Source organism: Aotus nancymaae, unplaced genomic scaffold (assembly GCF_030222135.1).
Source record: "Aotus nancymaae isolate 86718 unplaced genomic scaffold, 86718_ANA_hifiasm-v0.15.2.pri h1tg000032l_0, whole genome shotgun sequence".
NCBI classification, from domain to species: Eukaryota; Metazoa; Chordata; class Mammalia; order Primates; family Aotidae; genus Aotus; species Aotus nancymaae.
In genome coordinates this window covers 30,046,789-30,062,247 of record NW_026988445.1, presented here as the reverse complement: position 1 = coordinate 30,062,247, position 15,459 = coordinate 30,046,789, and the positions used below count along the sequence as shown (strand labels likewise).

The 15,459-nt window shown below is 40.9% G+C and overlaps 1 protein-coding gene across 3 annotated transcripts in view; it reads left to right on the top strand.

Annotated features, from left to right (window-relative positions):
- SMYD3 (SET and MYND domain containing 3) overlaps window positions 1–15,459 on the top strand; it is a 778,672-nt gene that overhangs the window by 539,540 nt on the left and 223,673 nt on the right. For all 3 annotated transcript variants that reach the window (XM_064383675.1, XM_012443707.2, XM_064383676.1), the window contains 3 exons: window positions 5,347–5,414; window positions 7,215–7,317; window positions 13,803–13,913. In XM_064383675.1, coding sequence (XP_064239745.1) covers window positions 5,347–5,414; window positions 7,215–7,317; window positions 13,803–13,913 — 282 coding nt within the window. The remainder of the gene's footprint in view (window positions 1–5,346; window positions 5,415–7,214; window positions 7,318–13,802; window positions 13,914–15,459) is intronic.

The window sequence follows — 15,459 nt, the reverse complement described above, 5'->3', positions numbered from 1 at the left end:
CAGTGTAGTGAAGATGCAGGTCAGTGGCTGAGTCGTGAGTGTGGGCCTTTGCCCCCGCAACCTTAAAGCATGCTCGCTGTAAAATATGAGACTCTCAGCAACTTCCTGGTAAAGGGAAATATAGTGTGGTCATTGTTTCCGCTATCGATTTTTAAAAAATGGAAATTGAAACAGATGCCGAAATCACCTGTACTCTCTAAGTCTTCTGGAAACACATGTGGATCCTGGGATTTGTGAATCATCATTTGGGAGGTACTTCCTCTCCTCTCCTGAGCTGACCTCCCTCACCAGCCTGGTTCCTTCCCGCTATTGTTCTGGGTTAGAGATTTCAAACCCTTTCTCCTTAGGGCTAGCAAAAATTGTAAATGTGTGACCAAAAGAGGGAGTGGGACAGGAAAGGTCTGAATTGAGTCCTGAAAGGTGGATGAATATTTGCCATACAGATAGGAGGGATTGGGAGATAAAATTTTTAATCTCTTAAGGTTTATGAGAAGATTCTGGAAAAAATCTTTACTTAATAACCGGTCACGTTCTGTGAGTAGAGAAAAATATACCCTGATTAAAATGCTTACTGTACTTTTAAAGTTAGAGAAATATTAGTTCTAGGAGTGGTAGGGCAGAGGCAAGTATTTAGTGTAAAAACCTCTGCTTGGTTTTCATACCTGCCAGCTCTTCCTCCTACTGTCCACAGAGTTTAATAAAACTAAGTGCATTAAACTCCTTTTCAAAAATTCACATTTAGTCCCTCTAATTAGTCAACTCGATGTGCCTAAAGTCTTGTGTGCCAAACGTTCTACTGGTGTGTTTTGTTTAGATAGGGAAGTTTTAAAGGAGAGGCAAATGGTCTTTGAGGAAACCACTTTATAGTTGCGTTCAGAAACTGAATTCCCTTCTTTTTAAATGTGTTTTAAGTTTATATATATATACACACACACACACATATACATAATTTATGTATATATAGAAATTGAAAGTATTACTTAAAATAGGCTGCGTATTAGGGGAGGGGGCTGGGAAGCAGATAGGTTCTTGTGTTACGGTTAGAATTGCTCAGCTCTGCTTGGGTTGTATGTTCTCTTATGGCTGTTGCAAGGTAATGGCATAGTAGTGATTTTCTCTTGTGTTGCAAGCACCTCAGTTTAACTTCTGCTCCAATACAAAGCTTTTAGTCCTAAGAATTTCAGGAAAAATGTGAAATCTGAATACACGATAATACACACATTTGATAAGGTTTTTGAGGTATTCACTTTGTGTGTTGCTATTGATTGCTATTTGTGTCTATTCTACAGGGAAATTTTTAACTTCAGAACACAAATGTCAGATTCTGAACCTAGACTCTGAACTAAAAGACATAAGTTTGTTCACAGAACATTTTAAATGTTACTGTAGTTGTTTTTATAAAACACAGAGGCTCAATGACAACTCACTAGATTTTTGTCATCTAGAAAAACTATAATGTATACTAAGGCTTTCAGTTTAAAGGAAAATTATGAAAAGTAAATATCTTTATATTCAATAATAAAATATGCGTTTTAGTTTGAAGACACGGTATTAAAGCAATACTCAAGCTTAATTTTTTTTTTTTGAGATGGAGTTTCACTCTTGTTGCCCAAGATGGAGTGCAATGGCACGATCTCAGCTCATTGCAACCTCTGCCTCCCGGGTTCAAGCGATTCTCCTGCCTCAGTACCTGATTCTCCTTCTGAGTAGCTGGGATTTTACAAGCATGCACCACCATGCCAGGCTAATTTTGTATTTTTAGTAGAGATGTGGTTTCTCCATGTTCATCAGGCTGGTCTCGAACTCCCGACCTCAGGCGATCTGCCAGCCTTGGCCTCCCAAAGTGCTGGGATTACAAGCATGAGCTAACGCACCCAATTTCAAGCTTAATTTTTAGAAAGAATTCATTAACCCAGTTACATTTATTTTTGTTGAAATAGTACTATTAATATTCTGTTCTAAATGTTACCTTTTTGTGAAGTATGCATTCATTGTTCTAACCTGTGCAGTTGCCTAAGAAAACTGTTTTCACTAAGTCAATACTTTGAAAAATGTTTAAACTTTTATTTCTGGGCTTTATTCCCATTCTTTTAATTCTTGATATAAAGAGCAATTCCTTTCAAATTACTGAGCATACATGGACATTTTGTCTACCTATTCTTTCATTAAAAAAAGCCGGAGAGCTGCCACATAGCCACTGTTGCTATCAGTTGTGTATGTCAAAATATTGCCTGTCAGGTTGTTAATTGAAATAGCGCTGAGTGGAACCAGCATTTTAAATAAAAGTGAGAGTAGGCAAAAAACTAAACTTTCTATTTACTAGCCCAGAAAGACTAACACGTAACACTCTGACTAATACAGATGAAATCCAGGAGCTATGGCTCTCTCCTGTAATCCCAGCACTTCGGGAGGCCAAGATGGGAGGACCATTTGAAGCCTGTAGTTCAAGATCAGCCTGGGCAATACAGCAAGACTCCTGTCTCTACAAAAAAGTTTTTAAAAATTAGTCAGGCATGGTGGTGCAGGCCTGTAGTCCCAGTTACCCTGGAGCCTATGAGGGCGGATTGCTTGAGTTCAGGAGTTCGAGGCTGCAGTGAGCCATGATCGCACCACTGCACTCCAGCTTGGGTGACACAGTGAGACCTTGTCTCTAAAAAAAGAAAATACGTTTATTAGTGTCTTCTGTTTGCCAAGCTTTGTGCTAGGTACAGGAATACAGCGGTGAACGAAACACTATGTCTGCCTTCCAAGTATTTAACGATCTAGTTGTGTATGATAGGAAGTAAATGAGCAGATAATGATCCAGTATGATAAATGCTGCAAGAGGTAACTCATGTTAGAAAATCAGGAAAAGTTTCCCAGTGGAAGAGGCAAGCAAGTTGACATTTCCCTTTGTTAGCTTTTCCTTCTTAAACATTCCATCAGAATCCATCAGAATACACTGAAGGAATAAAACTGATAAAAGATTTTTCCCATTTTGAAAAAATCTTTAATTTGCTTCATAGTTCAGGAAAAAACAATGTTGTTTTGATTCAAAAGTTAACAGATTAAATGTGTTTGACCTGTTTTTTTTTTGTTTGTGGACTATTTCAACTGAAGTTCTCATTATACTTTAAGATATGTGTTAAAACGTATATTTCTCCCCAAATCATACACATTTAAAAATTCAAAAATTTTAAAATGTTAAGAAGTTTAAAATTTCAAAAATTAAACATAGGACTTCTTTGTCCTATATTTTTACCATCCATTTTATGCATAAGTATATATAGATAATATACTGTTGTAGCTTAATGCAAAATAGATGTCCTTAAAGCAATTTAGTATTTATTTACAAATATATCTGTACAACTTTTCTCCTGACTTGAAATTGCAATTTTATCATATATTTATAGAAAAAAATGCCAAATCATGATAGGTTGCACTAGATTTCATATAAAGCTTTCGGAGCAGTGCAAGAGTCTTGGAGGACTCAGTGTTTTTCATACTTCGTGTTCTTCCTAGTAAACCTGATTGGAGAAATTTGTCCTCACTTTTTCCTTTACAGAAACAATAACAAGTCAGCATCCACTTGTAGTCACTGGTTCATCTCAAATCTTCAGCCTCTTCTACTTTTTTTAAATGGTCTTTGTCATGTTTCCTCCTAAATTTGTATCTCTAGCCACAGCTCCCCTTGTGAACTTCAATTGTTCATTCTTAGTCTTTGCTTGGATTGGAATGAACTTCAGTTGTTCATTCTTAGTCTTTGCTTGAAATCTAAATTTGGATTTCAAATTTAACCTAACAAAAACAGATCTTTGGGACTTCCTCTCAACTCCCTATAACCAATCTTGTTCCTGTTAAATTCCTCCTCATCTTAATAAATGGTCGCTATGATATTCCATTTGTTTAGGCCAAAAACTCGAGTATTATCCTTAATTCCTTTCATTCTCCCTAAGCAGTCCTGCAGTAAGTCCTGTTGGCTGTGTACACTTCACCTGCCACTGACATCCGAGTCACCAGCATCTGTCACCTGGGCTCTAGCAGTGACCTCCTAACCATCTTCTCTACTTCCATTCACCTTCTTATAGCCCATTCTCTACACAACAGCCAGAACAAGCCTTTTAAGCAGAAGTCAGATTCCTTTATGCCTCAGCCCAAAACCCAGTGGCTTTCCATCTACTTCAGGACAGAATCCAAGCGTGGCAGTGAGGCCCTGAATGACCTGGTTCCTTCTTTGATCTCATATTTTGCCCCTCTGCTTACCGACTGCTTTGGTCACAGTAGCTCTTTGCTGTTCCTCTGTCACCAAGGGCATTCCTAGCTTAGGGCCTTTGCACTTGCTGCTTCTCCTGATACGAACCTTCATCGCCTATATATACACATGTCCATTTCAGCAGTCCCTTCAGGTCACTTCTTAAATGTCAGCTTATCCTAAAGGGCTTTCTTGACAACTGTCTCTCTGCAAGGACCTTGTTTCTCTCCTTGGTATTTATCTACGTGTGACAGTTTTCTATCATTGGGTTTGTTTTTTCTTTTAAATCCATTTCTTCAGCTAGAACTTGAGCTCCAGGAAGGCAGAAACTTTGGTTTTTTCTCCGCTGCTCTTTCCCAGCACCCATCTGAAGCAGTGATGTATAGCCAGGATCTAGATTTCCTGATTGTGGTCCAGTGCTCTTTCCATGGTTCTGTGCAGCTTCATACGTCAATCTTATTTCACAAAAGAGGTTTTTAAGTTTCTTGAGCACAGTGGCTGCGTTTTTTATTGCTCTTCCTCCATCTCCACATAAGACATAGCACTGTACCGTACACCCAGTGATGGACTCCTAGGGAATGCCATGGCTTGGCTAAATGGCTTCTGGTCCTCCCTGTGGCCTTCATCAACGTGGACCACAGGCTCACTCAGGGTATACTTCTCATTTTGTAGGAGTAAGAGACATGTGGTTCTTACTCAACAGATACACAGTGTCATTTGGAACCTGCATGCTGTTTGACTGAGAAATCATGTATGGTAGAGGTCTAGTTTTCAATAAATAGCTTACTTGTATTCTGAATTTTGAACATTTCATGTAAATATAACTTGGGGTGTAGTGGATAATGAGACTGAAATTAATAGTTCCTATGGTGGTTTAAGTCTGTTTTTTCTTCCCAGAAGGTTGTTATTTCTGCATGTAGCCACCTGATGTTCTTAGGGGGAGTTTATCCCAGATAAATTCTATTGTAAATCGAAGAGCATTCATGTTTGGCTTGAATTTTTCCTAAGCAACTATGAAGACGCTCCTACATTTAATTTTGAAAATTTTTATTCTCTTGGCTGTGAAATTTAAGTGACTCTAGTAATATTGATGGTTTTCCCCCTTGTTTTTACAGGTGATCTGCAACTCTTTCACCATCTGTAATGCAGAGATGCAGGAAGTTGGTGTTGGCCTATATCCTAGGTATGGTGTATGGTGTTTCATTTGCTGGAAGACACAGCTTTCCTTCCCCTTTGTGGGTAGTTAGAAAGGCAGTTGCAGCAGCTGGTTCAAGAGCCAAGCTTAAAACTTAGCAATAAATTACAAAAAAAATGGAAAATGTTAAGTTTAAAGAAAACAGTTTTATAACCCCACATTATATGCTGTGGTATTAACAAAGAGGTAGATCTCAGACCTAAATTCTTGTTCTCAGGGGGACTGTGGGTGCTAATTAACCATCAGGCTGATCTTTGGTTATTCCCTCACCCCTCCACTGATGTTATTTCCCAGTTTCCTGAGCTGAAGCACATGATTATTTCACCAGATTCACCGTACACATCAGTTGGGTTCGTTTTGTCTTTTGAGTTGGCATACGCTGAACTCTTTCACTCGCGGAGGCAAGAAAACTCTCAGGCTCTGGCCCCTGAATGCTTTCTCGCTGAACTGACCCTCACCACTGAGCTATGAAACTGCCTTTCCACAAGCACTACAGTCACTCCCAGTTCCATTTTGTTTTTATGCCATAAGAGTCTAAATACCAATGTAGACTTTCTAATAATTGTGAATCTAAGAATCTAGCCTTTTTTCTTATTTCTCACAATTGTGATTAACTGTAGGTCAGGTCTATTGGTAGTGGTTCTCAGAAAGCAGTAACATTGAGTGATTCAAAGCGTGGGCTCTGAGTTCAGGCCACCTGGTCCAAATTCTGTCACCACTTACTGGTTGCATGTTCTTGAGCAAGTCATTTAATTTCTGTGTATTAGTCTCTTGCTTGGTAAATGATCCTCATAAGACTGTTGTGAGGATTAAATGTAAGAAAGTTTCCACATAATAAGTGCTCATTCTAATTACTATCAATTGATGAGAGCAGCTTAAATCCATTTTGTTTCCCAGATGGTAAAAAATGTACCTTCCAGGTAATAAAATGACTGGACTGTGGCCCAGGATGCATCACAGTGTAGCTGGCAAAATAACATCAGCTGTCTATTTAAGAGGAAATACTCCTAATTAATCTTCATTGTGGATGTTCTAGCAAAGACAGCCATTTCTCCAAAGGAGCTCAACAAATGAGACCCTGTGGGAAAGGCCGGGGGTATCGTGACTGCTGCATCCCATTATCTCTGAGAGTATTTCTTTTTTTTTTTTTTTTTTTTTTTGTGAGATGGAATCTTGCTCTGTCACTCAGATTGGAGTGGTGTGATCTTGGCTCACTGCAACCTCTGCTTTCCTGGTTCAGTCAATTCTGCTGCCTCAGCCTCCCGTGTAGCTGCAGCTACAGGCATGCGCCACCACATCCGGCTAGTTTTTTTGTATTTTTAACAGAGACGGGGTTTCACCATGTTGATCAGGCTGGTCTTGAACTGCTGACCTCAAATGATCCACTCACCTCAACCTCCCAGAGTGCTGGGATTACAGGCGTGAGCCAGTGCGCCCGGCCCTCTTGGAGTATTTCTTGGTGAGTCAGTTTTTTCCCCACCTTCATGTTGGGTTGCCTTCTTATCAGTCAGCTATGCCCTAATCCCCAGAAAGGACTCAGAATTTTTTTTTAATTATTAAATGATAGAATTCCCTAATTACCCTCCATCTTGGGGAGAATTGAACTTCATAGGAAGTGTGCTAGTGACAGTTCTGTGAATGCACCCCAAGTACTCCATCCCTGGTGTCCTGTCGACCCTGCCTCTGCTGCCCACCCAAAGTAAGGTGTCTTTTACCCACTGCATTTGTTAAATTTAGTTATTTGACTCTACCTGCTGAGCTGTGACAGTCTTCCCCTTTTTTTTCCAGTATCTCTTTGCTCAATCACAGCTGTGACCCCAACTGTTCAGTTGTATTTAATGGGCCCCACCTCTTACTGCGAGCCGTCCGAGACATCGAGGTGGGAGAGGAGGTAAGGAATCCCATGCTTCCCACTACCTGGCTTCTTTCCTATCAAAGACCCTCTCAGCTTGGCCAAGCCCTAAAACTGATTGTGCCTGAGGGGGCACTTTTCATTGTCCTTCTGCCAGTGAGAGTATTCATGGTATAGTCACCTCTCCCCAGAAATCTATCATTTCTTCTCCCAAATTACAAATGGGCTAAATTTTTAGGGGAGAGGTCACCATATTTCTGGATGATGACAGCTCCTATCCTATGTGTGTGAGAGAGAGGTGTTTATGTATGTGACAGAGGGTGTGTGTGTTTTATGCACACGCAGGGACAACATTAAATCTCCTTGGTAGCAACAGCTCAGCAGCCTCTCACATCCTTCCTTGGGCAGGGAGGGCATCCCAGCTTGTGAATGGGATCCCCAAGACTTATTTACTTGAAAGGCCACTGATTGCATTTTGAAGGTAGTTATGCATGTTTACTTTGTGTTAATAAAGCAAACAGCTTATACTCTTTCAGGCTGACATTGGGACTTTACAAACCCATCTGCATCTCTGAGTGATCATTTAAGCAAAGAGGCAAAGGGAATAGAGGGCAGGGAGGATGGCCTCCAGCAGTGAACTGGCCTTGACCTCTCCACTGTTACAAACTGCCCAGCCAGCCTCTTTTGGTGAAGAACCTTCTCATAAGGCAGCTGCAAATGGGCTACTCTGGGGCTCTGAACCTAAGCCTGTGCTGGTTTTCACAGTGATTACCTACGCTGAGTTCTGAGTTACAGATAATTTACTCTTTCTAGAACCCAGTTTCCTTCTCCTTTCCAATTTGCTAAAGTGGATATTTATTGCAAAGAAAACAATATCAAAAGCTTTTATTGCATTTATGCAGCACTCAGCCAATAAAACCTAAACTCAGAGGTACCATATTTTATGTAGACAGGGATTTGGCTTTGACAAGATTCTCCCCAAAGTGATTTTCAGTGGAATGAACCACTTCTTACACAACTACTTGCTAAATTTCCAGATTTTAGGACCAGTGTATGAAATATACTGGGATATATGTCATTGAGATGGCGAATTTAGATTGTTTTTTTTCCCCTGGGGCCATAAAGGACTTTAAGACAGGTAAGAAATGGAACCACTTTCTATTTTCAGCAACAGTAGCTGCTGCTGTTGTCGATGATGATGATGTTTTTGCAAATGAAGAAATCAAGCACCTTGACAAAAACAATTTGAATTGGTTGGAATTTTCAAAAACAAAGATTCTTAAATTTTCGTAGGGTTGGCTGCCAGGTGTTCTCCATGGTTGGTTTTCTCTTAGTTGAATGAAACACCTTGTCTTTCAGTGCTGCTTTGACTTTTCACATCTGTCTCTTTCCATCTCTGGAGCAACAAACAAATCCTTCCTCTTGCCAAATACAAAGCATTTCCACTCAGTGTAAAGCCCTTCGGACTCAGATATTTTCCTCTCTGGTACTTAGCAAGGCATCTTCTCAACAAAAGGAAGGTTGTCCCCACAGGTCATTCATATATATCAGCTTATTAAGAGAATGAACATTTCTCCATTCCATTTTGTAGGTCTAGCTGAACTGCGTTTCCCCTGGTTCATTGTCCCTCTCTCCGTCCACTATGTCTATTTGTCTTAATGTTATATGCCCTTCAAGGCCCTTTGTTGGTGTGTCTCCCAGATTTCATCTGTTGGAAACTTTATCCCCAAATTCTTGTTGATGGTTTGTGGAGGTGGAGTCTTTGGGAAGTAATTCAGATTAGGTAAGGTTATCAAGGTGGGAACCCCATGATGGGATTGGTGGCTTTATAGGAAGGGGATGCTCCTGCCATCTCATCGTGTGATGCCCTCCGTCGTGTTATGAGGCAGCAGGAAGGCCCTCCCCAGATGCCGGTGCCATGCTCTGTATGTTGGCAAGGTTGGGAGAATGAGGGTCAGGGCAATGTAGTAATCCAGGGAAGAGATAACAATGGTAGCCTGAAGTCAGGGGGAGGTCAGGTGGTGGCTTGTGATAGGGTACCTGAAAAATATAATATTTAGAAAGTAAAATTAGCAGGATTTGTGAAGCAAGAAGAGGCTAAATGATACTCAGCCTTTACTTTAAAAGGAAGTGGTATTTTTTAGGCTTTTTTCCAGTTTAGAGCCAGTATTAACAGAAAAATTTGTAACTGATCATGTGATTCTAGAAATGAAACAAGGTCTAATTTTAATTTGGTCATCTTCCCTACTGAGTTGCAGACAATGAAAAGGTGGCCTCATGCAAAAGGAATTCATTTTGTCTTGAGATTCTAATGTAAGCAATGTATTCGAGGCCTTAGAAAATCTCCTTCATGATACTACTCTAGTGTCAGAAATGATTTACTGCATTTTCCATAAGAGCTGCACTAAATTGGCAAAACGTGGTCAGTGGCATTAATATTTTAATGCAGTTTTGTTCTGTGCCATTACGGTATCAACTGATCAATGGCCAAGTTTCAGATACATCTTCCCACTAAATGAGGCCTACATTTAGCGAGCAGATACTCCATTACAACTGGTGAGTCTTTAATAAAGGCCTTTATCTTTGGCTAATAACATGATTTTAGCTGTCATTACCAGTTAGTAGTCTGGCTTTTTTTCCCCAAAAATATGAATAAAACATTTTTGTCATTGAGCCCTTCAGAGTTGATAACGAGATATTTTGCAGACTTCACTGGCATAAAAGAAACACAAAAATGGGTCACTTTCTCTGAGGTAATGGGGCAGTCCCCATAGGAAGAGATGTATTTGAGCCCAGCTTGAAGCATGAGAGGCTCTCAGTAAGCTGAGTTTGGAGGAGAGGCTGGCGTAGGCAGTGACGCCAGGCACATGTTGGCATGGTGTCCATTGTGTCAGAGGCATAGCAGTGTACATCACTGTCTCAGGGAGAGACGTGGAGACTACAAAGGCAGACAGAAAAAGCAGTTGAGGGAAAGCCTTGTGTGCTTTTATTCATAGGCAGTGAGAAACCACTGAAAGTTTTCAGGTAGAGAAATGACATGATCAGATGGGAGTTTTCAGAAGATCTCTCTCCAAGCAATTTGGAAGATGAAAGGTATACTGAAGGCAGCGGGGAAGCCAGTCAGAAAACCATTGCGTAGTCCAGGTAATGGTTCCAGGCAGTTACAGAATGCCCAGGGAGGCTTTTAGGGGCTGTTTATTGGGGTTAAATGAAGTTACTAGTCTCCTGTTGCCCATTCACTGCCTGACAAGATCACTAGTGAGTTTTGGCCCTGGTTTTAAAGTCTTGGGTTAGTCAAGCACACTTTTTTCTGGAGTGACAGCCCTGCAGTTAGTGACTTCACACTGGGCACATTGTAATCACCCAATAACTACTGTCCATTTACGTCTTCGGATAATGGGAGTTGATGACTCAGAGGCACTGCGCTGGATTCAGAATTAGTGTCCTAGAGTTAACCCAAGAGGGAAGGTAGAGATGGACTCATTCACTACCTTACCTCCCGTGGACCCACAAAACCTGATAGTATAAGATGAGTGTATCTCAGACTTACTCACAGGCTGTTTCAAAAAGTGTGCTTGGAAGTAGATTATTTGGAATTTGGAACATAGCTTTCATTAGAAACGAGAACTTGCCTGGTAAGGTGACCCTTTGTGTCTCAGCGGCAACCCAGGCTTCAGATCATAGAGCAAGAGAAACACCAAGGAAATTAAAAAGTGGCTGTTGTCTCAGCTGAAGGCTCTCAGTTGCCACAGAACATTGCCTAACACAGGTGTGAGTATTTTAGGTTTGAGAGTGCTACAGAAACTCCGTAAGAGACACCGACTTCTCCTACAGCCCTCTCTCCCCGCCAGATATGAGAAGCGGCCATGTTAATGTAAAAAGAGCATCAGACCAATCGAGATCTGAGTGCAAGCTTCAGTGTTGCCTGAATCCCAGGCCTTTGCTAGTTGTGACTGTTCTATGCTGCCTCTCCACAAGCAGTAGATACTCAGGAACATCACTGTGTGTATCTCTTAAGGGCAGTTACTCTTGATTCTGAGTATAGTGTGCCAGCCAGCCAGATCAGGCTGTGGCTCCTGTCACCTTGGTGATGGTGATGGCCTTGGTGGATTTGACAGATGTGGCTGGCCAGCGCGGCCATCCACCATCACCCCTACAGCTTTAGCAAGGCCTTCCCAAAGCTTTGGTTTCTGTCAAAGAGGATGGCCGCCTTTGCCCTGCCATGATTTCAGACAAGTAAGATCATACTTTGTAGATATGAGGTGCTTTCTTTTAAGTATTAGAAAAACCACATGGAGTTTTTTGCTCTAGGGAGCTTGTGCCATCTCCTTCAGTGGATAATTCTGCTTTCTTGCTCTTCTAAAATCTTCACTTCTTCCCCCACCACACATACCCCCATAATTACTTTCTACTTTTAATAGCAAAGAAGTAATTTGTACAGTATGGTATAAGCTGACATATGATACAGGAAAAGAAAAACTAGAGAAGGGAAGGGAATTGGGTTGTTAGTTTTAATAGGGTAGTAAGGTTAGACCTTAATGAGAAAATGGGATTTGACTGAAACTCAAAGGAGATGAGGGAGGTTGTCATAGTAGACTAAGCAGAAGGGCAGAGGGAACAGCTGGTGCGCGGGCCTTGAGATGGGAGTGTGTGTGGAGCCAGACAGGAGGCCAGCCTGTGTAGCAGATACGAGAGAGAGGGACGTGAGAGGGAGCAGGGTGGGAGGATGTGAAGCCGTTGCTTCTCTAACTACAGTGAAGGACCTGTTTTTCTTTTCCTTCCTTATCTATTGCAGACGAGTATTTTTATAAAATCTAGTGAAAATAAATTATTAGAAAAATGACATTTAGATAATGTAAAATAGAAGGGCTGGGTGCAGTGGGTCACACCTGAAATCCCATGGGAGGTCGAGGAGGGAGGATTGCTGGAGTTCAAGACCAGCCTGGGGAACATGGTAAAACTCCATCTTTACAAGACATACAGAAAATGAGTCAGGTGTGGTGGTGCATGCCTTAGTCCCAGCTACCTGGGAAGCTGAGGTGGGAGGATCATCTGAGCCCGGGAGATTGAGGCTGCAGTGAGTTGTGATCATGCCACTGCATGCCAGCCTTGGTGGCAGAGTGAGAGGCCCAGTCTTAAAAGCCCTATGTTTTATTATTAGTCACCTAAAACTACCCTCATCAAATTAGTAAAAAACATTTCTAAATACTGACTTCGTGTTTCTTTACTCATTTCATCATGGACTGGTGGCCCACAGCGTGCACTAGCACCAGTCCGGGGTCCACACTTTAAGTTGCACTTGTGGAGTTGTAAGGACCTGGCCTGTACTCAGGCAAAGTGGGGAGCTGTTTCAAACAGAACGTGTCATCTGACTTATATTTTAAGTGAATCACTCTGGCTAGAAAGTGGAGTGCAGGGGGCCCAGGGAAGGGATTAGGGAGACCAGCCGTGAGACTATTGCATTTTACAGGTAAGAGGTAATGATGGCTCAGCCCAGGATGGTAGCATTGGAAATGGTAAAAAGTGGTTGGTAATTTTTAAGGTAGAGCCCACAGAACTTCCTGGTGGATTCAATGGCAGGTGTAAAGGAAGGTGTGAAGTCAAGGATGATGCTGAGGCTTCAACTCGGATAAGACAAAAGATGAGTTACTGTCAACTGAGAGTGAGAGAGCTCCAACCGAGACTGAACAAGTTGAGGGGAAGATCAAGCATCCTGTTTTCTGTATTTTGAGTTAGACTTTCCTAAGTGATCTAATCAAGTGCAAAATGCCTAAGCATGATGATGTTGCCTAAAGACCTGTGACTTAAAGGGGCCTCAGCGCTAGAGAGTAGTCCGAGGAGTCCTTTAAATACATCCTCTCATTTACAACCCTTCACTGTCCGAGACAGGGGATATTACTCTGAAAGGGTATAAGGCAATCAGTTTAAATGCTTCCATAAGTGATGGTACTTTCACATTAAACTCTCCCCTATTTGGAAATTATTCTACATTTTTTTAAACCTAGTTACAAGTAAGAGAACTGTTGTCTCATTTCAAAGATGCCAAATTTGGATGACCTTAAATTCCGTGAGGTGGCTATAGAATCGGTTAGAATTTAAGAGCAATCTGGCTGCATCGTCTGCCACCCATTTGGTTGCCAGGATTAATTTGGCTTCTCTGATCTCTAATGGTTATAGAATTTATTAGCAAACCTTAGTAATACCAAACGCATAGCAGCTTTTGATATTTTACTATAGTGAAAAGAGTAAGATACAAAAGTGGGTAGAGAGCTCATAAGCCCTGTTCTTTAAATATATGATATGTATATATATGCTCACCACATAGCAAAGAATGAAAGGAAATAGATTAAAATTTTACATGGGATTATTTGGGTAGAGAAACTGTAAGTGGTAGCTTCTCTCTTATATTTTTGGCTTATAATAAAAACAAGTTTCACTCCAATAATTAGCAATAATAATAAGCATTTGTTAAAGAAATGAGCATAACAGATTTGTGAGAGCTTCCCTCTCTCTGGCCCGTGCAGCTCACCATCTGCTACCTGGATATGCTGATGACCAGTGAGGAGCGCCGGAAGCAGCTGAGGGACCAGTACTGCTTCGAATGTGACTGTTTGCGCTGCCAAACCCAGGACAAGGTATGTGGTATGGAAGCAGACTGAAACACCTCCACGGCAGTATCTCAGTGATCTTCAGAGAACTCTGCCTTTATTCCATAAACCCAAAAGTAAATGACTGTCAGTACATGGTAGGAAACAGATAAATAACTCATTGAATTCCATATATTTTGTTTTCTGGAACTTTTTTCACCCACAAAGTTGGTGACAAACTGAGATTTAACCAAAAGTAAGGACCTATGGAGTTTAGAGTCAAGTGGGAATGTAGGCATTAAACATTTAATTAAAAGGCTTGGTGAAGGCCAGGGTGCTAGTAAAACATATGCAGTAAATGGGTTGAATTACATTATGTTTGACAACAGTTACTGCTCAGTAAACAACATGTCAAGTTTTACCTAGTTTATTTCTTTAAAAATATTTTTCAAAATAAAATCAGGTTTGTTGAGGTACAATTGATGCAAAAATGTACCCTATTTAGTGAGCCAATTCTTTGATTTCAACAAATGCAGTTATGAAATGGCCATCAATATCAAGATACAGGATGGTTTCACTTCCCAAAAAGGTGCCCTCATGTCCCTTCATAGTCACCCTGCCACCCCTACCCCAACCCCTGATAACCCCTCATCTGTTTTTTTATCCGTATAGTTTTTTTCCTTTTGTTTTTAGTTGACACATAATAATTGCACATATTTGTGGGATACTGAGTGATATTTCATTATGTGTATACTATGTGTAATATCAAATCAGAGTAATTAGCAGGTCTATTACCTCATACAATTATCATTTCTTTGTGTTGTGAACATTCAAAATCCTGTTTTAGTGTTTTGAGAATATACAATAAATTAAAGTGAACCATATTCACCCTACAGTGCTGCAGAGCACCAGATTCTTTCCTCCTATCTAAGTCTGTGTTTGTTAACCAGCCTCCCCCCACCCTCCCAGCCTCTAGTATCCACAGTTCTGCTCTCTACTTCCATGGGATCAGTTTTTTTTTGTTCCCACATATGAGTAGGAACAGGTAGTATTTATCTTTCGGTGCCTGACTGATTTTGCTTAACATAATGTCCTCTAGGCCCAACCATGTTGCCACAAATGACAGAATATCATTTTTTATGGCTAAATAATATTCCATTGTGTATATATACCACATTTTTAGAATCCAGTAGGTTGATTTCATATCTTAGTTTTTGTGAATAGTGCTGTTATAATAAACATGGGGCTGCAGGTATCCCTTTGATACACTGATTTTCTATCCTTTGGATAAATACCCAGTACTGCAATTGCTAGATTGTATGGTAGTTCTGTTTTTAGAACCTCTCATGCTGTTTCCATAATGGCGGTACAATTAGGTGAGTGCAAAAGTAATTGGGGTTTTTGCCACTAAAAGTAATGGCAGTAGCCTCATTGTAGAGGCCTTTCACCTCCTTGGTTAAATTTATTCCTAGGTGTCTTTTTTTTGGGAGTGGGTGGCTATTACTTTATTTTGTTTTGCTTTGTCACCCAGGCTGGAGGGCAGTGGCGGGATCTCAGTTCACTGCAACCTCCGCCTCCCTGGTTCAAGTGATTC